The sequence below is a fragment of the Cavia porcellus genome, unplaced genomic scaffold, assembly GCF_034190915.1.
Source record: "Cavia porcellus strain 051 isolate PalLab524CR breed Dunkin Hartley unplaced genomic scaffold, mCavPor4.1 scaffold_20, whole genome shotgun sequence".
In the NCBI taxonomy this organism is placed as follows: domain Eukaryota; kingdom Metazoa; phylum Chordata; class Mammalia; order Rodentia; family Caviidae; genus Cavia; species Cavia porcellus.
Window position 1 is genome coordinate 37,056,008 of NW_026947503.1, and position 25,820 is coordinate 37,081,827.

At 38.5% G+C, this 25,820-nt stretch overlaps 1 protein-coding gene, 1 non-coding gene and 1 pseudogene across 2 annotated transcripts in view; 2 read left to right on the forward strand and 1 right to left on the reverse strand.

Annotated features, from left to right (window-relative positions):
- Positions 1–17,377, forward strand: part of Pstpip2 (proline-serine-threonine phosphatase interacting protein 2) — an 89,431-nt gene extending 72,054 nt beyond the window's left edge. Inside the window, exons 10-15 of the mRNA XM_063231747.1 lie at positions 8,631–8,729; positions 9,505–9,601; positions 10,226–10,307; positions 11,794–11,828; positions 12,910–12,966; positions 15,799–17,377. Coding sequence (XP_063087817.1) covers positions 8,631–8,729; positions 9,505–9,601; positions 10,226–10,307; positions 11,794–11,828; positions 12,910–12,959 — 363 coding nt within the window. The 3' untranslated portion in view covers positions 12,960–12,966; positions 15,799–17,377. The remainder of the gene's footprint in view (positions 1–8,630; positions 8,730–9,504; positions 9,602–10,225; positions 10,308–11,793; positions 11,829–12,909; positions 12,967–15,798) is intronic.
- LOC100730103 (large ribosomal subunit protein uL5-like) lies at positions 5,103–5,704 on the reverse strand (annotated as a pseudogene).
- A 3,498-nt stretch (positions 17,378–20,875) lies between the features above and the next one.
- On the forward strand, positions 20,876–20,977 carry LOC111758111 (small nucleolar RNA U13). The gene has a single exon (XR_002792344.1). It is a non-coding gene; the product is annotated as a small nucleolar RNA U13 (small nucleolar RNA).
- The last annotated feature ends 4,843 nt before the right edge of the window (positions 20,978–25,820 follow it).

The window sequence follows — 25,820 nt, forward strand, 5'->3', positions numbered from 1 at the left end:
ACTTCTGTAGAGCACCCGGCCCTTATGTTACAGCGCTCCATTCCCATCTGGTCAGAATGCATGAGTGAAAGCTAGAAATCAGGAATTTAAGGAAGAATGGAAGGAATTGGAGTTGTTTCTTTCAAACTCCTCTTTATATCCTGACCTCACTTGCCATCTCTGGGTGAAGCTTTAGGCTAATGTTCAGTTAGGTGCAGACATGCACCAGCAGATTCAGTTAATGGTTGGTTAGTACAGTAATTACCTTTGGGAGCCTGGTCTGTACTTGATAGATCCTGCATCTGGCTGGTGAGCAGGCTTTGGAGTGTTTTTTACTCTTCGTATTTTTCATTTTACCGCTACCCTCTTTCATTTTCAACATATGACCTCATGCTTTTCTGGAGAAAATCTAAAAGACAGAATCTGGAAACTTCCTTGAATTTCTACCACCTTCTCTACATATTTTCTTATCATTGGTTCTCCAAGTGAGGACCCAGGACTGACAACATCACTGAGGAACTTGGTAGGCAGTTCTCAGACCAGCCTCAGACCTGCAAAATTAGAAACTCTGAAAGTAGGACCCAGGGGCCTCTGAATTCAAGTGTGCAAAGCACTGATTCATCATCCCCCTTCTCCTGCTAGAGTAGAAAAGTTACCTGCTCCCTTTCTTATCGAGAGTATATCACAGCTGTGTATGATGATACATGTCCGATTTTAATCCCAGCTATTTGGGAAGCTGAGGGAAGAAGATTGCAAGTTTACAATTTAGCAAGACCCTGTTTCAAAATAAAGTACAAAGAGCTGTGGATGTAGCTCAGCATAGAGTACTTGCCTAGCATATATATGGTTCTGCTTTCAACCTCCAGTACCTTAAGAAAACAATTGCATCCAGTTGACCTTTCCTCGTCCCTTTCCTGTTGGGCACAGCTCCCTTTAGCAGGGGCTGCTGTTATCTTGTGCACAACAAACTCAGCTCATTCCTAGATTTAGCTTGAAAACTCACTAGCTGTCACTTCCCGTCTGCTACGCTCTCTTCTCTTCACAACCATACCTTTTTTTTGGTGCTGAATATAGAACCCATGGTCTTTACCATTGCTTTACCATTGTCACACCCCAAAACTCCCGTCATGCTTTTTAAAGAAGTCATCTCCAAGTCCTTGTTGGGCTGATTTGACATAATTTTAGGTTTCCTTTCCTGCAGCTACTATCCTCTTTATTTATTTATTTTAATTTTTAGTTCTTATTAGTACATGTTTTCAGTACATAGTGATTGCATTAATTGTGGAGAATTGAACATAACACACCTGAGTTCTTTTTCCCTTCACCCTCCACTCTGTTTTTTACTAGCATCAGATTAATTTATTTATTGTATAAGTCCTTATAAAGGTAATTATCATATATGTAGATTAATAGCCAGATTAATGCCAAAAAACAATATAAAAGACACAAGACAATTGTACTAAATCAAGCACACTTTTAGATACATTATCCATGCTGGATCACAATAACTTTTTCTCTCTCCTTTTTCCCATTGTCTGTTTTATATTTTGTACTTTATTTATGGGTTGAATTTCTCCTACAAGAGAAACAATGCAGTATTTATGGTTGTGTAACTGATTTACTTCACTTAACATTATGATCTCAAGATGCATCCATTTTCCTACAAATTACTCAGATTTATACTTCTTTATGGCAGAGTAGTCCTCTATTGGGTATGAATACTATCTTTTCTTTATCCATTCACCTGTTGCTGGACATGTAGGCTGTTTCCAAGATTTAACAGAATTGTGCTGCTATAAACATGGGCATTCATACATCACCATGGTATGATGTCTAACTCTTTTGAGAAGATACCTAAAAGGGGAATAACTGAATAAAATGAAATTTCTAGTTTTAGTAGTTTTTTTCTAGTTTTAGTTTTTTAGAGGAATCACCATACTGATTTCCATAATGATTTTACCAGTCCCCCAATACTAGAGGGATTCCTTTTCCCCTAGTCTCCCCAGTATTTGTTATTGTTTAATTTCTTGATGATATCCCTTCTTTCTAGAGTAAGATAGGATCTCAGTGTTGTTTTGTTTTTAAATAATTGTTTTTAAATTTGCATTTTTTGAGTAGTTAGAAATGTTGAACATTTTTTCGTATATTTATTTGTACTTCTTCACTTGAGAAGTGTCTGTTCATTTCAGATGCCCTTTGTGATTGGATCTTTGGTAGGGGGAACCTAATTTTTTGAGTTTATATAATATGCTAGTCCTTTGAGGAATAGCTGAAAAAAATTTTTTCTCACTCTGTGAATTGTCTCTTCATTCTGGTGATGGTTTCCTTTGCTGTATTGAAGCTTTATTGTTTTTTGTTTTAGTGTCCTCTGATTTGTTGATCATTGATGTTATTTCTTATAAAACTGGGGTTCAGAAAGTCTTTTTCTACACATGTCTTCAAGAGCTTTACTTATTTTATCTTCCAGGATATTAAGGTTTCTGTTTTAATATTTTAATCTTTGGTCCATTTTGATTTTTTTGTTTAGTGCATGGTGAGAGATGTGGGTCTAGGTTTAGTCTTTGGCATGTGGATAGCTAGTTTTCCTAGCACTATTTCTTAAAGATGCTATCTTTCCTCTAGTGAAAATATGTAACCCCTTTGTCAAAGATAAGGTAGCTAAGTGCCCAAAGTTGTTTGTGCATCTTCTATTCTCTTCTGTTGATCTACAAATGGGTTTCTCCCCCAATAACATACCATTTTTTTATCACAATAGCTTTGTAGTATAACTTGAAATCTGGAATTTTGGTGTCTCCTACTTTGCTCCCTTGTTGCTAAGAATTGCTTTTGCTCTTCTAGGTCTCTTCTGTTTTCATATAAACTGTAAGATTGCTTTCTCCAGTTGTGTGAGGAATGCTAGTAGTATTTTTATTGGGATTGCAGTAAATCTGTATAACAGTTTTGGAAGTATGGCCATTTTAACTGAATTGATTCTGCTTGTCTAGGAGTAGGGGATATCTTTCAATTTTCTGCTGGTCTTTTCTATATGCTATTTCAGGGTTCTATAGTTTTCATTGTAGAGGTCTTTCACTTCCTTGGTTAGTGTCTTAGTTACTACCTAGTACCTGCAACTTAAAGGAGGAAAAGTTTATTTTGGCTCACAGTTTGTAGAGGTTTCAGTCCATAGTTGGTTGGCTCCAAAGCAGGCGTGACCAAGGAGAAACAGTCCATAGCAAAGCAGGCACGAGGCAGCAAACTGCAAACCTCCCTTTCCCTCTCATCCCATCCAGACTACAAGCCACCCACTCCCAGGATCTTACCATTATCCACATTCAGAGCTATACTAAATCAATCAGTGGTTAATTTAGCTATCACACCCTCACTCCATATTCACACAGTTTAATCCATTTTCATACACCCTAGATCCAGCTGCCTCTGCAAAGCACATTCTATGAGCTGTGAGGTTGTGAGGGAATATCTATGTATAGGCCATAACAGGTTAACTCCTAAGTATTTCATTTTTTTCTAATGCTATTGCAAAAATTATTTTCCCCCTAATTTCTCTTTTGGTAAGTTTGTTGTTGTACAGGAAGCTATTGATCTTTGAGTGCTAACTTCATATCCTGCTATGGTATTGAGAAAATTATGGCAAATGTACCTATTTAATACATATATGCATTTCATAACCATTAAAAGTTTTGATTTACAGGAATCATGCTTGACATAGAGAAATGTTTCCAACATATTGCATGAAAAGAATTATTTCATGGATCTTATTACATGAATATCTTATGTTCTTGTTCTTATGAAAAATTGTGAACTCATATTTCCATATGTGTATAGTATATAGGAGAATTGTAAGCTTCTTTACCGGAAGGCTAACCCTTACTGAAATGCAGAGGATGCTGAGAAGTTTAGAGAGGCACAGGAAGTACTTGGTAAGCACAGGCTATCCCACAAAGGATGCTTTATTTTTATAGTGACTTTTTAAAAAAAAGAGAATAAAGCCAAGCAAAATAAAACAGAATAAAGCCAATTAAAACAAAGCCGTGTAAGTGACACAGGACTTTAAAACAATATGAAATCAACAATGGTTACCATGTTTCTTGTTGTCTTCCAAATAGCTGCAGATACCTTCAGATGTAGTAACAATCAAACAAAACGAATAGAATAGAACCATAAAAACAAAACAATGAATGCAGTGAAGGACTTCAAAACAAGACAATAGTAAATGCAAAATGTCTACTATAAATATCTTTCTATCTTTGAAATAGCTTTGCATGTCACAGAATATAGCAAAATCAAACAAGACAGAATGAACCCAATCCAACAAAAAAATGAAAATGATACAAGACTTCAAAACAAGATAATAAGGAATTAACAATGGTTACCACCTTCAGAAGGTGACCCCCCATAGATGCCACACTGCATATTGCCGTACTCTGAATAGATGATCAAACCACTGGCCCTAGGCCTGCAAAGTCAGTGAAACACTAAAATACAAGCATCAAATTGCATTTTACCTCAGTAGCTATTATTACAACTACAACCTACGTTTCTCTAGATCAGCTGGTGGCCTATGGGGAGGGGTTGGCTCTTCTTGTTTTCCAGCCCATGTGGCAGGAAAGGCTGGGGTCTGGCTGTCTGTCCCCTGGGAAGCCACAGCAGGGCTGATTTACAGGGAGAGCTTGCTTTTGGTGACTTCTTGTTCTCTTTCCCTACAGTCCACCAGTGGGGCTGGCTCATGGGAAAAGACTGGGGTCTGGCTGCCCCCCAGTGGCCTGCATATGGCTCTGATCCACAGGGAGAGCTCGGTTCTTGGTGACTTGTTCTCTTCCTCTGTTGCTTTGTTTTTCTGATGTGGGAATTCTCTGTTTTAAGCTTCCCTGATAAGACTGCTTTCACTGTGTCCCATCGGTTCCAATATGTTGTATTGAAATTATTAATGGTGGGAATTGTCTGATTTCTTCTTTAATGTCCTCTGTGACCCATTGATTATTCAAGAAGGTATTATTTGATTTCCATGTATTTACATAATTTCTGTAGTATCTTTTGCCACTGATTTCTAGTTTCATTGCACCATGATTTGAATAAACTTTATTCTTTTGCATTTACTTCTGTGTGCTTTATGGGCTAGTATGATATATATATATATATATATATTTTTTTTTTTTTTTTTTTTTGCATTTCGTGGGAAGCATTTTATTAGCTATTTGGAAAGAAATGTGAATTTAAAAGAAATGTGAATTTATTTTCCAAGAAGGATGATCCCATCATATTTCTTCAGAATCCATGCTGATTTGCTGATTCTGTGTTTGGCCCAGATGCAGCCAGCCCCACCCTTCTTGTCTGTGATGCTGAAACATAGCCTACCCAGAACCACAAGGAAGCTTGAGCCATAGATATCAATGCTTGGGACATAGTGTGTCCCCAGATTCCAAAACCAAAGTTTCCAGTATCAAAGAAATTATTTTTCCTTCATTTCTACTCTTACATCTTTAGACCTTTCTGTTGGATTTCTTTGTCTTGGCTCCCTGCAGTGAAAAGCAATATTTTCTTTTTTCCTCATGCCAGATGATCTGACAGTATCTGGCTTTAGAAAATATGGAAGTCTGGCCTGTAAGCTGCTCCAACACCTTGGCTGCCCTGGTCAGTCTGAATCCATTCTGCCTCACACAAATGTTAAGAACTTGTGGATGCAAAGTTTCTGTTTGGCGTTCTCCTTTTCACCTTGATCTTGTGCCATGATGGAGAACAGGAAGAACATGTAGTCTATTTTGAACAAAGACCCATATGTTGCTAAAAAGAATGTGTATTGTGTTGTTTTTGTCTCTTCCTCTGCTGCTGTTGTCTGTAGGTATTTATTAAGTCCATTTGTTGGAAGGTTTGGTTGAACTCTGATATTTCTTTGGTTGTTTTTTTTTTTTTTTTTTGTCTAGTTGATTTGTCTTTTTGTGACAGTGGGGTATTGAGGTCCCCCAATACATTTGTATTGGTGTTCATCTGATTTTTAATGTCCACTAGCATTTATTTTACCAAGCTGAGAGTGCCAGTATTTGGTGTATGTATGCTTGTTATCTCTTCCTGTTGAATTGTTCCCTTAACCAACATGTAGTGACCTTCTGATCAGTTTTAGTTTGAAACCACTTTGTCTGAAATTAATTTAGCTATTCCTGCTTTTTCCTATGTTCCCATTGTATGGAATATTGTGTCATCTTTTGATTTTTTAATTTGTTAGTTTCTTTTTGAATTGAATGTGTTTTTTGTTCATTTGTTTTGGTTTTTTTGTACAAGGTCTTGTTATGTAGTTCAGGCTGGCCTTGAACTCACTATATAATCCAAATGCTCAAACTCATGGTGATTCTCCTGGTTCAGCTTCCCAAGTGCTGGGATTGCATACATGATTTAAATGTGTTTTTTGTGTATTTTGTATCATTGGGTTTTGTTTCTTGATTCATTCTGCCTGTGTCTTTTGGTTAGGGAATTGAGAATATTCACATTGATGGTTATTACTAGAGGTATTAACTTTTAAAGGACACCAGAAATTCCCTTGATAGGAGATATGGTGGGACTTGTGGTTTTGTTGTTACTTTTTTTTTTTTTTTTGAATCCTAGAAATAGAACCCAGTACCTTGCACTTACTAGGCAGAGACTTTATCACTGAGCTACACCTCAGTCTAATCTTCTGTTATTTGATCTATGACTATCATATCACAATGCCCCAGTAAAACACTCTCTTCTGTTTTATTTTTTATTTTTTACATGCTCGTGAAAAGGCTAGACGGAGGCCATTTGTAGAAGATTTTAAAAGATGCAAAGTAATATCACACACATTTCATGGGTGCAAATATACTCTTAACACCTGCATGGCAATGATAGTATTTAGGTTATCTTTTTAAAAGAAGGAAGGTTGGGGAAGTCACATAGAGACCTTAACAAAATCAGATGCAAATATGGCTAAAATTTTGAGCTAGGTGGTTTTGTATGTGGGTATTTATTCACTATGTTCCTCTGTATGATTCTGTGTGAAATAGTCTATGATAAAAATAACATCATATTTTAAAACAGAAGTACTAAAGTAATTACAAGTGAAATAATGCAGTTGCTTCAAAATATTCAGGGAATAGTTGGTAGGGTTACCTGTAAAACAGAATGGGTTGTGAATTTATAAATGTGTGGTAATGGATACATAAGGATTGATTATGCTCTTCTCTTGTATATGTTTTAAGTTTCATACTATAAACATATAAAAATGGAATACCTATGATATTCAATATTTATAAGTATGTAAGATCCACTGTTAAATAGAGTATCATTCACTTTGTTAAGTATCTTGATTTTTTAAAAATGGATATTTGTTAATATCCAAAATTATTGTTCAGGCAGGAACTCTTGACTTTTTTTTTTTTTTTTTTTTTGGTCTTTTTCCTTTTTATCAGCACCAGGGATCGAACTCCGACTACCTGCTTGCAAGGCAGGTGCTTATGCCACTGAGCTAAATCCCCAGCCCCGACTTTTTTAAAAATTAATTTGCCAGCTGTGGTGGTGCATGCCTATAATCCTAGCCACTGAGAGGCTGAGGCAGGAGGATCTCTGAGTTTAAGGCCATTAGTGAGTCCAAGTCATGCCTGGACTATAAAACACAACCTGTCTCAAAAAAAGGTTAAAATTAATTTTGTTGGTATACTTTTGATCCATACAATGATCATATTTATCACAGGGAATTTGCTCCTGTACTTAATGTATCCAATCTGTTTTCCTCCATTTCCCTTCCCTCCTTGTTGACAAAAGTTTCATTTCCATTTTTTCCTATTTTCTTTTTCCTTTCCCCTTTCTACCTTGAATTTTTTTAAGGAAAAGTTTAAACATGTACAAAGATGAAAGACAAATGCGAGGGCTCCCATGTCATTTTCATTAAGCAGCTTTGACAAATTAACCAGCTTAGTTCATCCCAGAGTGGGAGGAGCAGTGTTTTGATTCTGGAGCTCTGACACACCTCCCTAGGTGGAGATGCCCAGGCAGTTAGAAATGTCGCTGGTTAGAATGTTGGCATCTGGAGGTCGTCATTACTTCTTACCTTAGGACTCTAGCTAACCCTGTTTGTACTAGTATGATTTTAGAATCCATGTTTTAGTCACTTTCTTTATTGCTGGGACAAACTACACAACACCCACAACTTACAGGAGGAGAAATTTATTTTGCCTCACAGTAAGTCCATGGTCAGCTAGATTCAAGGCAGGAAGACCTGATGGAAGGCCTCGAAGAGGAAGCCTGCTTCTCTCAGGGTGGGCAGGAAGCAGAAAGTGGAGGAACCAGGAAGGGAGATATACCCAGGTCATTCCACCAGTAACTCACCTCTTCTGACTAGATCCAGCCTCCTAACAGCAAGTCATTTGTATTGCCCCTGTAATGAAATCTTCTTCCAAAAAGCCCTCTTATGAGTGCATGAAGCTCTGGGGGACATCTAGACACAAACCAGAATAATCCATTTGTCTTATTTGTCTGTGGCAAGGGTTTATAAACTTTCTCAATAGTGATAGTGGTAAGTGTCCTATAAATTGAACAGTAAGCTTTACAGATAATTGAGGGTTGACACTCTTTAAGTGGCAGCAATCTAAGTAAATGGCCCCTTTCTCTGCATAGGTAGATACCTATAGCTCTTTTTTCTGTAGGTGTTTGAAATTCAAGAATGTGAACGAATAAACTTCTTACGGAATGCACTGTGGTTACATTTGAATCAGCTGTCACAACAGTGCGTTGTGAGTGATGAGGTAAGTCAGAGGCATCCATAAAGGATTGTGGCCCTGCATATTTTTGACTCATTGAGTGGAAAGAGCTGTGGACATCAACTAGTTCACCCTACTCCACTGCTTCCATTGGTGGTCCAGAGAGGTAAAATGACTTATTCAAGGCTACACGGTGATTTGATATAAGGACTCAAATACATATGTAATCTTCCTGACTTTTGGTCTATTTTACTGCCATGACTTTCTAATGAACAAAAAGTTAAGGCAAGAGAGCAGAGAATGGAACCTGAACGCAAATTAATGTGTGGAAGAGAGACATGTTACAATATGAATGTGAGTTCCAGTTCTAGGCTGGGATAGGATCACCCAGGCCAGCACCAAGTACCAGCACACTGACCTATGTCCAGGTTAATGGTCTCTGCAGGGTTGAAGCCTGCCTCCCACAGCATTCCCAGGGCCATTACCCAGGATTAGACAAAGCCATAGTAACTGGGTCCCGAGATCTTATGTCATCACAGCCTTCATTGCTAAGAAAAAGCCACCTTCACCTAGATGGAACATTTCATTTAGAAGAATGATTAAATACCCAGAACCCCCATAGAACTGAGTGGAAGAATGTGTTTTTTTCCAAGTTAAATAATTGTCTTTGCAGTTGTGTGTGATGTTGATCTTGTATCTTGTTTTTTTTAAACAACAAAGTTCAGAAAAGAGTCACTCATCAACATCTTCTTTTCTAAAGAACCATGTCACAATTATCACTGACCTACCTTTGCTTAGTTATTTATCTTCTTTATGTTAGATGTATGAACAAGTCCGTAAGAGTTTAGAAGTGTGCAGCATTGAGAAGGACATTGAGTACTTTGTGAATCAACGCAAAACTGGCCAGATTCCACCAGGTGAATGGGCTGGTGGGGTGGGCAGGGCAATGTAAGAGGTTGTATAGTTCTATTTGTCTTTCTTCCCACTTTTATTGAAAATATAAGACGCTTGTTAGTTTTCTGTTATTGTAACAAATACCTCAGATAAATTCTTTTTGTTTTTTTTTTTTTTTCGGTACTGGGAATTGAACTCACGACCTAGCACTTGCCAGGCAGGTGCTTATGCCACTGAGCTAAACCTCTGGCCCCTCCTCAGATAAATTCTTGCAAGAGAAAAAGTTTGTTTTGGCTTATAGTTTTGAGGTTTCAGCCCATGGTGGATTGACCTCTTTCCTTTGGGCCTGTGCTGAGGGATGAGGGAGCCTATCATGGTGGTCAGGGTGTAGCAGAGCAAATCATTGATCTCATAGCCAGCGTGTGAAACAGCAAAGAAGGAAAAGACCAGACTCTCACAGTTCCCTGTGAGACCAGGCCCACAGACCCAAAGACCTCTCACTAGGGCCTGCCTCGAGAAGGTCCTGCCACCTCTCAATAGCGCCACGCTGGAAACCAGGCCTCCCACACATGGACATTTGGGGGATGTTCTAGACCCAAATGATAGCATGTTCTTCTTCCTGTTTTGTTTCTTAATGTTTCTCTTAGCACCCATTCTGTATGAGAATTTCTACTGCCCCAACCGGAATGCAGCTGCACCAGGAAAGGCTACAGGAACTAATTTGGCAAGGTAATAGCCAACTGCCTTTCACATGAAAAAATACTTTTAACAAACTATTTTATTTATTTATTTTATTATCATTATTTATTTTGGTACTGGAGCTTGCACTCATCAAGCTATTTTATTATTAATGTTTTAAGATAGCCAGGTATGGTGGTGCATGCCTGTGATCTCAGCACTCTGGGAGGCTGAGGCAGGAGCACTGCAAGTTTGAGTCAAATTTGGGCAACTTACTGACTTAGTGAGGCCCTGTTTCAAAATTAAAAATATTTAAGTAAAAAGGGCTGGGATGTAGCTTAGTGTGAAGACCCCAGGTTTAATTCCCAGTGCTGGGGGATAGAAAGAAAAAGAGAGTAAGACAAAGAAAAAATGTTCTAAGATATATTTTTAAACTTTATTTTAAATTGACAAATAAAAATTAGTTAATTATCACATGTAAGACATTAGAGTTTGAATATATACAACACTACCTTTACTTAGCAACATTACTAGCTTTTTGGACATATCACAAAAGAATTTTATCAGTCAAAGTTCAAGGAGGACTATGTCATGCTTGAATGATTGATATTCCTTGCTTATGAATCTTACATCTTTCTTATAGCCTGTAGAAATCAAGAGTCAGCAAACTAATCTGATTTCTAGTCTTTGTAGGGCCTAATTAAGAAGAGTTTTTATATTTTATTTATTTGTTTGTTTGCTTGTTTTTGTACTGGGAGTTGAACTCAGGGCTTCATGCTTGCGAGGCAGGCACTGTGCTGCTGAGCTGCATCCCCAGTGCCTTCCCTACTTTTTTTTTTTTGTCATTTTGAGACAGGGTCCCACTGTGTAGTTCAAGCTGGTCTTGAATTCACTTGTAGCCCAAACTAGCCTTGAACTTGCAGTAATCCTCCTGCCTCAGCTCCTGGGTGCTGGGATTACAGGCATGTATCACCACGCCTGGTGAGTTTTTATATTTTTAAATGACTGAAAAAAATCAAAAGGATGCTATTTAATAACATGAGAAAATTCATGAGTTCAGTGTTTATTATAGAGTTTGAGAAGGCAATACCTTTAGTGGGTTGTGTTTTGTCTGTGGTTGAGACATCCCTTGAGAGCTGAGTAGTGTTGCAGTAGAGATGGTGTAGCCTAAATCATTTACTCTTGGGCCCTTTACAGGGAAAGTTCGCTGTCCTTACTATAAAGAACCTGAGGGAAGAGAAACTTAGCTGAAAGACTAAGCTGATGACTTTTCCAGCCTGGATGGAGCAGCAGAGGTGGAGCTCTGTGCCACTGATCACTATTCATAGTGGGCCATAGCATCATTTATCTGTGCACCTGGGGTTTCAGTAGGTCAAGGCTACAGGTCACTTGCTTCTGAGCTTTCTTGATGCTCCAATGCAGAAACCCTAAGCTGTTTAAAGTAGGTCATTAGAGTATGATATGCTTGTAGCATGAGGTAGAAAATTATAAAAATAACAAGAGTTTATCTGAATACTTTGTTTTTTATTTCTTATAGAAGAGGACCTCTCCCGGTTCCTAAAAATTTACCAGGTATGCCATCAAGAAGAGCCTTTTGAAATCACTATGTCAGACTTTCTTTAAAATTGAAATAAGGGGAATGAAAAGATTAAATTGAATCAACTCCCAAGAGAATAAACCTGTATTAGAATTTTACTATATATGGTTTGTCAGAGTGAAATTTAATAACTGGTCTATCTTACAGCTCATCCAACAGAATTCAGCAGCTAAAATATCAAAAAAAGTTTATTATAGGACTTTCTTAACAAAAATTATTTTAAGTCAGTCTGCTCCTCCCCCCATCTCCAACTCCTGTGGTACCTCTGATAGAAATGTATCTTAGCATCTGTTGTTACTTATGCTTCTTGGATAATTTACAAGATCCTTGAGGATCTTGGTATTTTCTTGTATCACTCTCAATACCTAACATAGTACTAGCCATATTAGGTCTCAAAAAATATTTACTCTTAGAAGAAAAAAAAGTTTCACCTATCTGCCTTCAAGGGAATGAGAGAAGAGGATATCTTATGCTACATTTGGCAGTTCAGTAAAAATTTAATGACCAATAGAAAATTTAGTGGCTGAAATGTGACCTTTGAATAATATGATAATTTATTTTATTTCTTGCTACCTTATTACCACTTAGTAATGTGAGACTTCATTTTTATCCAGTTTTGAAGAAAATTTTAGTGTGGATGTTAATATCTGGGCATGGATGAAAAATGGCAAAGTCATAATAGTAACTTCCAGAGTGTTCTTTGGAACCAGGCCTGTAATTCCAGCATTTGGGAGGCTGAAGCAGGAGGGTCACTGTGAGTTTGAGGCCAGCCTGGGCTACATAGTGAGTTCAAGGCCAGGCTGCATTGTATAGTGAGACTGTTTAAAAAAAAAAAAAAAAAAAAACCGAAAAACAATCCCTCCACCCCCAAAAAACTCCAAAATGTTCTTTGGTTTTTAGTCATGACTACCAATTATAGGTTTTGTTGTCAGATATATTTTCTCCTTTTGAAAGAGCAGTCACCCAATACTTAAGTGCAATGCCTTGGCTTGAGAAGAGCTAAGATCTTATTATGAAAAAATAGTCTAGACTTGTTCTATGTTTTGTTTTTTGCAGATGACCCTGATTATTCTTTGGTTTCTGACTACAGTTTGCTGTATCAGTAATACCAGAGTAAGAACCTTTAATCTTTACACAATCAAGTTGAACTTGGACTGGCAATTGTGTTTCTGAAGGCTTTGAAGCTTGCTTAGGTCACCACCACAAGGAAACCAGGCCTCACATCAGGCCAGCACACTGGTGGGTGTGGTGTCCTTTCAGGCTGGCCTATCTGGATGCTGACTGGAACCCACTCTACTTGTTTTTGGGCATTTCCCTTTCATTAACTCTGCTCTTAACTCTGTTAAGCCTTTTGCAGCTATTAAGAATTTACATTTAGGCATGCTCACAAGCAAAATGCACAAAATCCCACCCCGCATTGTTGAAGTTATTTATTCTTTTGAGTACTCCCACTTTCTCCTACAAGGGGGAAGTTAAGTAAAAAGGAGTTGTGAAAACAGTGTAGATGTAACACTCACCAAACATAGCACAGCACCACAGGGATCAGTCTGCACCGAATTATTACTACTCCGAACTAGCAAACCACAAGGATTCTCTGAAGAGAACTAAACACTACTGAACCAACCACAGCTGCAAAGATGACACACATAGCAGCTGGTTCTCTTGGCCCTTAGATGCTTGGAACACGCCCCAAGTCAACATCTGTCTTAACAAATGTGAAATAATGTGTCAGAAGCCAAAATAGCAATACTAAATGAAACTCCTTATAAAGTATAAGATACTTAAAAAAAAAAAAGAATCTCAGACAGATGTATCCTGGGGTAAAACTATAGAGGTGTATGTGAGCAAAGAAAAGGATCTAAAACAATGTGTTCTTAAAAAGTAACATTTATTTTTGTTTTTTAATTTTCCCACAATAAGAAGGAACTACTTCTTTGACTAAAAGCTGTTTTGAAGACTGGGTCCATTTCCATTTGCCTGATCTGTATGTTCCTGGAAGTGACCAGAAGTGGGTGGGCTAGATACAGGAAGTCATAAGAGAACTGAACAGCTTCTTTTTCACTCTTTCTGGTTTGGTATTGGCAACATTTACTATCAGTTATGAAACAAAACAGGTTTAACCCATGTGATTTCCTACAGTGTTTGTCCACTGAAAACTACTTGGAAATTAACCCATGGAATGTCCTCTGAAAGAGCCTGCTGGGGGGAGGGTGGCACATGCCTGTAATCTAAGGATTGTGGGAGACAAAGGTAGGAGGATCACACATTTGAACCCAGCCTAGGCAATTTTACAAGACTGTGTTAAAAAAAAAAAGAAGAGGTTGAAGATGTAACTTAGTACAAAAGCTCTAAATTCAACCTCCAGCACTGCAAAACAAAACAAAACAAAACACCTATTTCATGCATGTAATTAATAAGTTCCATAGAACAGGAAAATAACGGTCTTAATCAGGTAGAAATACTTAGCTAGTCTCTATTTATATTTCAACATGTTTTTAAATTGTTTAGGAAATATTTATTATTTAAGTAAATTTGTTGTAGAGATAATGGAAATTGATATAAACTAGTTCATTCCCTAACTAGACAGTTTCTGACCTACAAATGAATTGTAGTTTTTACAATCACTCCTCATTTCTTCTTCATTTCATAAGCCTACCTCTTCCTCACAGAGAGGCGCAAAGCCCTGATTAAAGGCAGATCACATGCCTTAAATGGTTCAGTGACTGCAGATTCAGAGTGAACCGCCCTCTCTGGAACACTGCAGATGATGGCTTATGGGGTAGGGAATTGGGAGGGCCAAGAGTTTCTTTTTCTTCTTATTTCTTCAGCTCTTTCTTTTCTTGCTTTCATCTGTTTGTGTAAAGCATACATGATGTGATAGAAAAAATACAGTGAATGTTTAAATGAAGCAAATTAATCACAGTAGAAGACACACGCCTTGCTTCAAACACATCCCATCATTTTTGCCACTTTATGAAGCAGTTCTGGAAGTCTTTCTTTTTTTCTTTCTCTTTCCTGCCCTCCTTCAATTCTTTGTCTTTCTTTCTTTCTTTTTTTTTTTTAAAGCAGATTCATTCTATGTAGTTCAGGCTACATAGAGCTCACTATGTAGCCCAGCCCAGCCTGGCTTTGAACTGAATTCATGATGATCCTCCTACTTCAGTCTCCTGAATGCTGGGCTTATAGTCATGTCCTACCACACCCTGCTTGGGAAGTTCTTTTTTGTGTCTTTAGTTGTGCTTTCCTGACTGCCTCACAGTCTTGAATCCATACAAAGCATTTACTTTTCATGGTCTTTTTGATTTTGGGAAGAGCCAGAAGTTTCAGATCTGTTGAATAATTCAGATGACTCTATACACTGTAATGTTTTTATGAACCTGCCTTTTCATTGGATAGCACTCAGCAGGAGCACTTATCATATTTTTTTTAAAATCATAACTCATAATGCTGATGGTTACTTGAATTCTTTCTCAAGTTGTATAATTTTAATATCTGTGCCAGCTCAATCAATAGGAACTCAGCACATGTTGACTGAGGTTTAGAAAACAAAAAGAAGTAGGCTTAGTTTAGTTAACAGCAACTTATTATATTTAAAATAGTTTGAATGAAACTTTGGAGTTGAAATTTAAACAAGAAAATTTAGAAATTTGTGATTTGTTCTACAGTTGTTGATTTTAGCTGCTATTCCTGTTCTAAATTCTAATGTGTTTAGAAAAAGATTATAATTTTTGAATTTAAAAATACTCAAAATATATAAATACATAAATTATTTATCATAAAGTACTTCCATTATTAACATATTCCATTTTTCATTCCTTGGAGTATCCTCAGCTTTTGTTTTCATTGGCTAAACACATTTGTGTTTGTTGAATATCCTCTCCAGGTAGAATTCAGTGATGCTATGAGTAGTTTATTCAAATAACATTTCATCTTATTTTCTTTCAGAAAAAAAGGTTTTCCCAGCTAGTTTCTATGGCATGAAACGAGTACCAAGAGCAGCAGAATCTGTAGCCAAATTCTGTCAATCAAGAAGAATTTGAAGTGAACCCATGCTGTAATTTTTTGATATTCTAAATTTAGAGTAGACACTTAGTTCAACTTAAGCTAGTAGAGTTCTGCAGTTATTTTGATGATGTTTACAAATTAGTCCAGATCAAAGAATTATTTTTTCCCGGTCAGTTACTAAGGTTGTGAAGGAACTGTGTTTCCTACTTGGGAAATAGGGCCATCTCTGGATGGCCTTCTTTGCGGGAAAGGGAAAAGTGGCAGGAAAGTTGTTGAGTCATCGCCTGTAGAATAATTTCCTTTGGCTTTGAACAGCATGGTGATGGAATTTCCACAGTGACACACACACTCTTCATAGTGCAAGACTGTAAATTATCTTCCTCTTTGGCTGGAAGGCCTAGAAGCCATTCGATTGCACTTTCTCATTTTACAGATGAAGAAATGAGGCCCAGAAGTGTGAAATCAATGTCCTTACGGCTGTGCAATGGAACTGAATCTAGAGTGTAAACTCATTTTATATTACCTTTCTTCTAATTCATGAGGCTGTGATGCTCATGCTAAATTTTAAAATGTCTAATTTTGCCAGCATTTTTCAATTGAGAAAATTACCAGAGTTTAAATGTTAGGTTTATTTTTATATGAATCATTGTGTACTGAACTACAGAGCAGCATATTTAATCTAAGAAGCCATATATTGTAAAATACACCATTGTGCTATGTACCACTAAGAAGGTGGGGTAGAGAAGTTGTCACTTAGCTTGTGACAGGTCATTCATGGCCAAGCCTACTTGAATTTGAGATGTAAAGTGGTAAAAGGATGCTAGAATCAATGAAATACAGTATTTTCAGTATACCTCAAGAGAACATCAGAGTTCCAAAGGCAGTCTTCAATCCTGGATCTCCACTGAGAATCTTTTGTTTGCTGGACCCTGGAATCTTTAAAGAGTCAGTCTTAAACCTTCTGAAATATCTGGGTCTTACTTCATTACCCACAAACAGCAGGGAGTTCATTGACTTTTGTACAACATTTGTACACTGAGAAAATTTCACATTTTAATGAATGATAAGTTAAAATATTGCTATTACTTATTTGGTATGTTGTACTCTATGTAACTACAAAAAGCAAATATTTCTCTTTAATGCTTGGTGCAGTAGCTTTCCAAGGACTATGGATAAATTAACTAAAAGATTGATTCTTTTTTCCTCTTGTAATATAAAGTGTTACTAAATGCAGCAGCTTCTCATGATGACATGAAACTTGCATCAGTTGGATATCCTTTTGAGAAATTCAAGTTTGTGAAGAGCCATTGACTTCCCCAAACTAAACAGGCTCAGGAAATGTCCTTAATACACTCAGAATGGTCTTGTTTTAAGTATATTATTTATTGTTGGCAATTCCTCAGGGATTTCCCTTTTCTATTGGTGAGTGTAATTTGATGTGTTTCATAAATGAGAAGTAGTATTTTTATTGCTTTGTCACTTTGATATGAAGTTAAATAAAGTTTTCTCTTCAAAGCTTTATGTGATCCCCATTGCTTATCACATTTGCAGTTATTAAAATGCAGAAAAGCAAACTGCTGATCAGGGAGGTCATGTATCAACTGCAGTGTTACTTTACTGAGAAATGCATATAACATATTGAAAGCATGTTTAGGGGAACTTGTGCTACAACTTAAAGGTCTGTTCACAGTGAGGGGATCAGGCTCTAGAAAGCATTTCGCCATAGGGCTGGGGTCAGTTTCCTTAGCTGCTTTGGTCAGCAACCTAAACATCTTTATCAGCATCTGGGAATGTTTCAGAGTTTGACTTGGGCTCATGCTTGCTAGGAAAAACCTTTATTTGTCTGAGTCACAGAGCAGTGAAGGCATTCTGAAAGAAAACGTGTGTGTGTGTGTGTGTGTGTGTGTGTGTGTGTGTGTGTGTATAGGGGGCTTCTGGTCCTTATAGGATTGATCCCAGAAAGCACCAGTATGCGAGTGAAGAAGTGAGGTAGAGAAAGTAAGGATAGCAAAAAGCATACATTATCAAGCTAGCTACCCAGTGGGCAACTAGAGCCTAATTCTGCTAAGGACTCCAACCAGTTGGAGGTTGAGGGCTGACTCTGGGAGGTGTTACTTTCCTGGAAGCACATCTAGACTGCCTCTAGTGATCACTGAATGGGTTTCACAAGTCTGAGAGAATGCTCAGGTCAAGACATAGCTCTGGGGGCTGGGGATTTAGCTCAGCGGCATAAGAGCCTGCCTTGCAAGAGGCAGTCGTGAGTTCGATCCCTGGTACCGATAAAAATAAGAAAGACAAAAAAAAAAAAAAAAAGACATAGTCCTGGGAAGATCAAAGTTGGATGGCTGCTTACCGAAATGACAGGCACTGAAAGTTTATGGATGTGTACCATTAGTATCTTGCTTTGTGTGGCTCAAATTCATCTGTGTCCACATTACTTTGATTCCATCTTGCCACTTTTTTCAAATCTCAACTTTTATACATGCATGCACACACACACACACACACACACACACACACACGGAAATTCAGTAGGCCAGCCTACGGTCCTGTTGCTACAGACAGTCCTAAGTCAATAAATTACATGAGTGGTGGCCATTTGCCATCTGCAAACCAAGGAGAAAAGCCTGAGAAGAAACCAACCATACTGGCACATTGATCTACTTCTTGGAGTTCAAGCCTCCAGATAGCGAAAGAATGAATTTCTGTGTTTAGATACTCAGTCTATGGTATTTTATTATGATACTCAATTTTACACTCTCTGTTGGAACATCATGTTGTATGCTATACTGAACGAATTAGTGAATAAATATCCTAAATAAAACAAATACATTACACACATAGATTCCTGTTTACAATCAGTTATTCTGCTTATTTAGATTGTTTGATAGCAAGATCTTTTATCCCAATGATCATCAGCCCTAGAGGATCTTAGCTCCAGTTATCAGGCTCTTGTCAGACATTATTTGCTGAAATTGCCAATGTATGTTTATCACCAGACCAGGAAAATAAAGATGGACCCCCGAAAAATTCCTAGGCTCTAGACATATTCTTCCCTACACCTATCACTGCCTCTTTTGCCTCACAATAATCACTTAGTCCTGTGGGGATGGTTATTCCTTTCTTGCTGATTTAGTGACTAGAGGAATCACAAATGGCCAGGTGTTGGCCACAGTTTTAGTGGGTCCCTTTTGATGTCCCTAGTAGTAGTGTCCTTTTCCATGTTCTTTGAGCCACGAGCTGAAGTCCAGCAGAGCCTGCAGTTGAAGGGATGGGAAGCATGAATTCCTTCAAGTAGGTCATGGTGACAGAGGTCATTCATTTCTTGTTTCCTAGACTAATGTTTTCTACCTGCTGAAATTATAACCAATCTTTGAATCTACCTATTGGAATATTGTGACCATGTAAATACCATACAATATCTGGGCCAGTACTCCGATTCTGCAAATTATTATTCTTGAGATACTGCATCATTAAGAGGCCATTGCACCATTATAACAGGACATCAGTCCCTAGATGATACGTATAAGTAGATAAAGGACAGCACAGAGACAGTCCCCCACAGCTCTCTGTGAGTGTATATATGCGTGTGTGTGCGTGCATGTACAAGTGCATATGTGATTGTGTGTGTGTGTGTGTGTGTGTGTGTGTGTGTGTGTGTTGGGGATGGAACCTACAGCCTCAAGCACTCTACAGTTGCCTACTCATTGGTGAGACAAAATACCTGACAACCAAAATTAAAAGAGGAAAAGATTTTATATCTCACAGTTTGTGGAAGATGGTTCTGAGTTGGATGGTTCTGAGGCACAGTGGCATGGCATTGGAGAGAGGAAACATTTCATACAAAGAAGAAGGCAGCAAAATAGTGAAGAATCAAAGTAGCAAGCAGCAAACGACCACAGCAACCTTTTTTTCTGTCCCTTACATTATCTCCAGGCTACACATCCTTAAGGCAGGTAGTACTCACACTTAGGGTGGGCCTTGCCACTATCCACACTCAGAACTGTGCCAAACCAGTCAGTGGACTAATTTAGGAATCATATACCCTTAATTCCAGTATGACACATTTCAGATCCAGCCACCTCTAAAAAGCCCCACGTATGACTTCATGAGACTCTGAGGGGATATCTAGAAACAAGTAATATTTGCTTTAAGAACTTAATTTGCTCTCAAGAAATCTAAAGAGCAAAAAAAAAAAAAAAAAGAACTTAATTTGCTCTATGATTTTGGGAGAAGAGTGCTGCATTAGTGTTTGTGTGGAGTAGATAACTGTTGTGTTGTCACCCAATGTGGAGTTTGCAAACAGAAGCAAAATTTTGCAGAATGCTTTTGTTTGTGAACCAAATTGTTTGCAAACAGAAGCATTGTGAACCACGGAAGTATTGTACTACTGAGCTACTACACCCTTAGCCTGAAAATTTTGTTCTTAATGAGCAAAGCAAATCTCTTTTTAGGTATAAAATACGGGTACACAAACAATGCATAAGCAGAGATACAATATGTGTCATATTAGAATTTCAATGGGGTAGCAGCTAGGAAAAAATGTCTAAAAGTCTCCTTAGGAATGTGAGCATGGGAAACAGTTTTCCACTTGAGATATGGCAAATTTGAGAAATACTGAGCTAAGATCATATTATGTGGAATTCCACAATGATGTATTGGACACATTATAAACACTCTAATTATAGTGTTGATCCAGGATCTGAAGATTTAAGGGGCAAACCCATTCTTGGACCCAATTCCAGTAGTGAGAAGTCTCCCCCTTCTGAGATAGACTACTTTTGATGGAATCAATTCACCAAGTAGCTGGTGCTCTTTGAGGCATGGTACTGAGGTAGGAGATTAGGCCTTGACAGAAGCTGGCTGTGGAAGTGAGTGTGACCTGTTGTTTTAGTTACTTTTGTCTTGTTTCTAAGACAGAATACCCAAACCCAAAGTCAAAAGGGGAAAGGTTTGTTTAGCTCATAGTTTAGAGGTTTCAGTCCCTAATCAGCTGACTCCAAGACAGGGTGACACGATCCTCAGGTTCATAAGCGTGATGATTGGGTGTTCATGCTCTATGCATGATATGTGCTTCCTTTCAACCTTGTTATGACCGCGGCACATTACCCATCTGACATGAAAAAAAAAAAGACAGGGTGACACATGGCAGAGGACAACAGTTCATGGAACCAGGAGACATCAAAAGGGAAGAGGGAGTGCAACAAGCACTGTGTCCCTTATCTTATATCAAGTCCTTATCCAGTCCTTATTCCTGTCTCTTATATTATATCCAGTCTACTGGGATTAAAGAGGTGCCAATCCAATCAATGGACTGATCCAGCAATCACCCAACTCTTAATCCCAGCATTGCTCTGTAAATCAATCACTCACATTCTAGATTCAGCCACCCCCAAAAAAAACTCCACCAAGGACCACGTGAAGCTTTGGGGGGTCATCTAGACACCATAACACTTGTTAAGTACAAGATCCTGGACACATGCACAGAATAATTCCCTGCATGTGGACTTCTCCAGAGAATTCAACTAGGTTTTCAATAGGATGGACTAGACTTGACATCAGCCTAAGGTGTGGGATCTCAGCACTGGCTCTTAGGACCTGTATGCAGGATTTTCTTTTTTTTTTTTTAATTTAGACAGTATAAAAGGACACATGATGCCATGAAGGCTTTGCTATCATAACTTTCTGATCACTCACACTGTGTTTCCCAGATACAGTGTGTACTCTTGTCTTTGCTCTTATCTTCTTTTTCTATTTACTTAGTCTAACCTCAGTCTGCAGAGCTTGTTTCTCTCCCACTCTTCATTTTTGATTTCTTGAACAGTTTGCCACTGCTTTTGGCTCATTTAGTTCAACTCTTTGTTTGAGGCTAAAAGAACCTATAATCCAACTCCAGGAGAGCTGAGCTATCCAGAACCTGGTAATATTTAGTTGGTGAGCTCCTTTTTAGAAACAAGCTACCCAACAACAGAACTACATTTAGGGTTTTGGTTCAGCCTCTGCACTAATTACTGCAGATAATCAGCAGGAGTCACTAGATTAGAGTTGGTCATGATTTCCATTTCTCTCACCATGGCTATTTTGTTCAGGAGCCCCCTGAAGAAGCAATGGGGTGGCCCATGGCATTGTTCAGCTCACTCCATTGAAAGAGTCATCCTAGACATCTGATTGTTCCATACCTTCTCTGAGTTGAATATTCATGGATGGCACAGATAAGAAACACAAAGATTTACACATTCTTTTGCCTCTTCCCATAGACTTACCTACATGCTTCTTTAAACCTTTTTGTCTTGTCTTTGATCAACCAGTCAAATCATTTGCTACAGCCTAGTTTGAACTGTCTATCTATCTATCTATCTATCTATCTATCTATCTATCTATCTATCCCTCATCTCTCTGGGGCCATATCTCCATTCATACCCTCACAACTATTTAGTGATGATCTGGATTTCTTTCCTTTTTATCGGTACTGGGGATCGAACTCACGACCGCCTGCTTGCAAGGCAGGTGCTTATGCCGCTGAGCTAAATCTCCAGCCCCTGAGCTGGATTTCTTGACACACTGTCTATTGGCATCACTTCTGTTCAGGGTTCTTTAGTGACTCCTGAGTAGGGCAGTAGTGTGGTAATGTGAGAAACTGAGGCCATGACTTTTCTGTCAAAAGATATAAACAAGAGTGCCTCCATTTTAAACTATAGTCTACCCTTCCTTATAGCCCCACCCATCACACTGAAATTACATGAAATGCCTGAATTTTGGGAACACAGCTGTCGACCAAAGGATAGCTTATCAATCAATAGCCAAGGACTTTCTGTTCCCCAGCGCTCTCTCTTCCCAATCCTCCTCCCACTCAGTAGTTCTTCAGATCCTCCCCTCATGCCACTTAAACTAGCCAACTGCAATAGATTGTAAAGCTTTGAATTCAGTCACTGAATTTAAAGGGTGGCAGCTTCCCATATGTTAAGACTTAAAAACCCCTCTTTCCTGCTGCTTACCTGCTTGGCCTTGTGTCTGAGTGCACTTGAGCCCTTCTGCAGAAGCAAATTTTAAACTTTGCCTTGTCAAGTCTTCTTGGTTGCTGTCTGAGTGCATTCTTTCTGGCACTGACAATTTGACTTTCGGGGTTTATTTCCAGTAGTAGCAGCCCATGTAAAGACCAACAATTAATCCATATAGCTGGCCTATTCTAAACCAAGCTTGATGTTTTCTTCTCCTTCATCACAAATATGAGCTGAAGGAGAGGCATAGGTACAACAGACTAAGGTAACTGGTGTGTCAGCATTTCTTGTTTGAGAACATAAATATGCTCTCTGGATTTGTTCCAGTCTGGTCCAGAATGCACCATTTGCAAGGCACATCAAATTGCTGATGTGCTTGCCTGACCTATGAATCAGGACATCTGAAGAAGGCTACAGTAATTAGAAGAAATATCATTTATTCCCATATTTACAGTTCTTTATAGATTTATAATAGACATCTTTTAATTCCATTTATTTCTTTGCATCTCTTTACTACTGTAATAGCTTTTCTGAGTGACTTGAGTTGTGATTTTCTTCAACGCAGCAATAGCCAATGTGTTTTATTTTCTTTAGAATTACACTTGCCTCTGTATCTTTAAATGCTAACGATGTTATGTAAGCCCTTCCACTCCGTTCCACCCTAGCCTCTCAAAGGGAGGCCTCAATCATTGTGATGCTGCAGCACAAACATCATTACTGTTGCACTATCAGTAAGGCCCTTGTCACCTGGCTGGATAGGGAGTAACTGCAGAGAATCCCAGGCTGACACTGTACTTCAGAGTACCAGTGGTGATACCAGCTTAGTTTGAGGTCCTACAGAAGGAGGCCCGAAGACAAAGATTTGACACCAAGTACTTTATTTAGAAGGTGAACACAGAAAACAGCAGTCATGGCTTAATTCCTTTGGAGGACCCTGGGAAACAGTATGTAGGCCTCAAAGTTCGTCCAACCAAGGGATGAGGGAACTGGGTGTTTGTATTAACTTGCTAGAATGGTCCTAACAAGGTACCATAAACTGGGTGGCTTAGACATCAGAAATATATCATTTTATAGCTCTGGAAGCCCAAAGTCCAATATCAAGGTGCCTAGAGGGCTGCTTCATTTTGAGGACTTTGCAAGAAACATCTGTTCTCAATCTTATTCCTCGCATGGTAGATGATCATTTTCTCTGTTTTTTCTCAACATCTTTCTTTTATGCATATTCCTGAGTTCACATTGTCCCTCATTTAAAGGACAACAATTGTATGGGATCAGGATCTAGCGTTATGATCCCATTTTAACTTGCTTAACTTAGCAAATATACTCTCTATAAACAAGGCACATTCTAGGGGTTTGGCCTTTATCATATCAATTTGGGGAGGTGGCACAATTCAACCCATAGCTGTATTTACATGTCAACTTCCATGTGTCACTGGTGGATTGCTGAAGCCTGCCATGCATGTGGCTAAATGGAGCTCTGAGACAAGGAGATGCTAATTTTTGGAATAGGGGATGGTACACTCAGAAATGTAAGTACTACAGTGTACACGTAGGCCACGAGCAGTGTCTGGTGCTTTGGTGATACAACTATTTCTATAACTCATTTAACTTTTTTGGTTTTTTGAAGTAGAGACAATAATACGCAGGAGAATAACAGAAAAAAGGACAAATCTTCTGTTTTGCTGCCTCTGAAAACAAAAGTCTGTTAATGCAAAAGATCCCATTTAAGGAGAGTCTGCACATTTTTTGGTACTTGTTCTTTAAGCTTTCTCAGGACACTAAATTGAGAAGTAACAAGATCTCTCCTCAGTTTTACAAAGTATATTTTGCAATCAAGAATGATGAAATAATGCTTCCTACAGAGACAAACAGGAAGTAGTAAACTACAGTATTTGTAGAATGAATGACTTCTCTGAAACACCCAAAAGAGGTTTTACCAGTGGGGAATTGCCACCAGGTGGCAACAGAGAGTGTAGAATGGTATTTTCTAAGGGCACTCAGGAAGATTTAGAGGAAATAGAAAGAAAGAAAGAAAGAAAGACAGAAGAAAAGAAAAGGAACCCCTCAAGGCTGCTTCCTAAGTTGGGCAGCTTACAGAACCTCATGACAATCACTGTATCAGATGCTGGCAGATTTATGCATCAGAGTCATATTCAATGTTGGAATGCCATGCTATGAGATTTATAATCCTTTTATGAATGACTGATTCTTGTTTTTAATTGATCAGGCTTTTTTTCTTATGATATTAAGAAGTCTCTCAAAGTTGCAGTGAAAATTATTACAGCCTATTGGAGGTAAATCTGGTACATATTTATCAAAACTAAAAACAAAAATGATAAAACCAAAACAAGAATGACAGTTTCAAAAACTAGACATAGAGGCGCACGCCATTACAATCCCGGTACTCCAGAGGCAGAGGCAGGATCATGAGTTCGAGGCCAACCTAGGCATCATAGCCAGACCCTATCTCAAAGGACCAACACAACAAAGAAAGTCAAAACACAAAAACCCATCCAACGAAAAGAAAATTAATTCATTTAATCTCCGTGACATCCAAAAGGCATCACCCTCCCTCCCCGCTCTCAAAAGAGGCAGGGTTTCCGTATTTAGTCCAGCAGGCTGACCTCAAACTCGCGATCCCATTGCCTCAGTCTCTGGAGACTTGGGGTTACAGACGTGAGACACTATGACGCTGCAGAACAAAAAGCGCACTCCTGTTGGATTTCGAGGTTTCTTTCCTTGAAGGCCGCGAAGATTTTAGATTTAAATGACTGGATCTGATCATTTTAGGATGAAAATAAGATTGTGAAGCTTTCTCAAGCGCTTTGGGGTCCCTGTTGGAACGCAGGTCTGTGAGCTCGGCAGAGACAGGAAGGGGAGCAGCAAGTAGACGCTCTGATTCCGGCCAGGGGGCGTGTCTTGCTCAAGGAGGGGCAGGGCCGCAGTTCGCAGGTGCAAAATTTG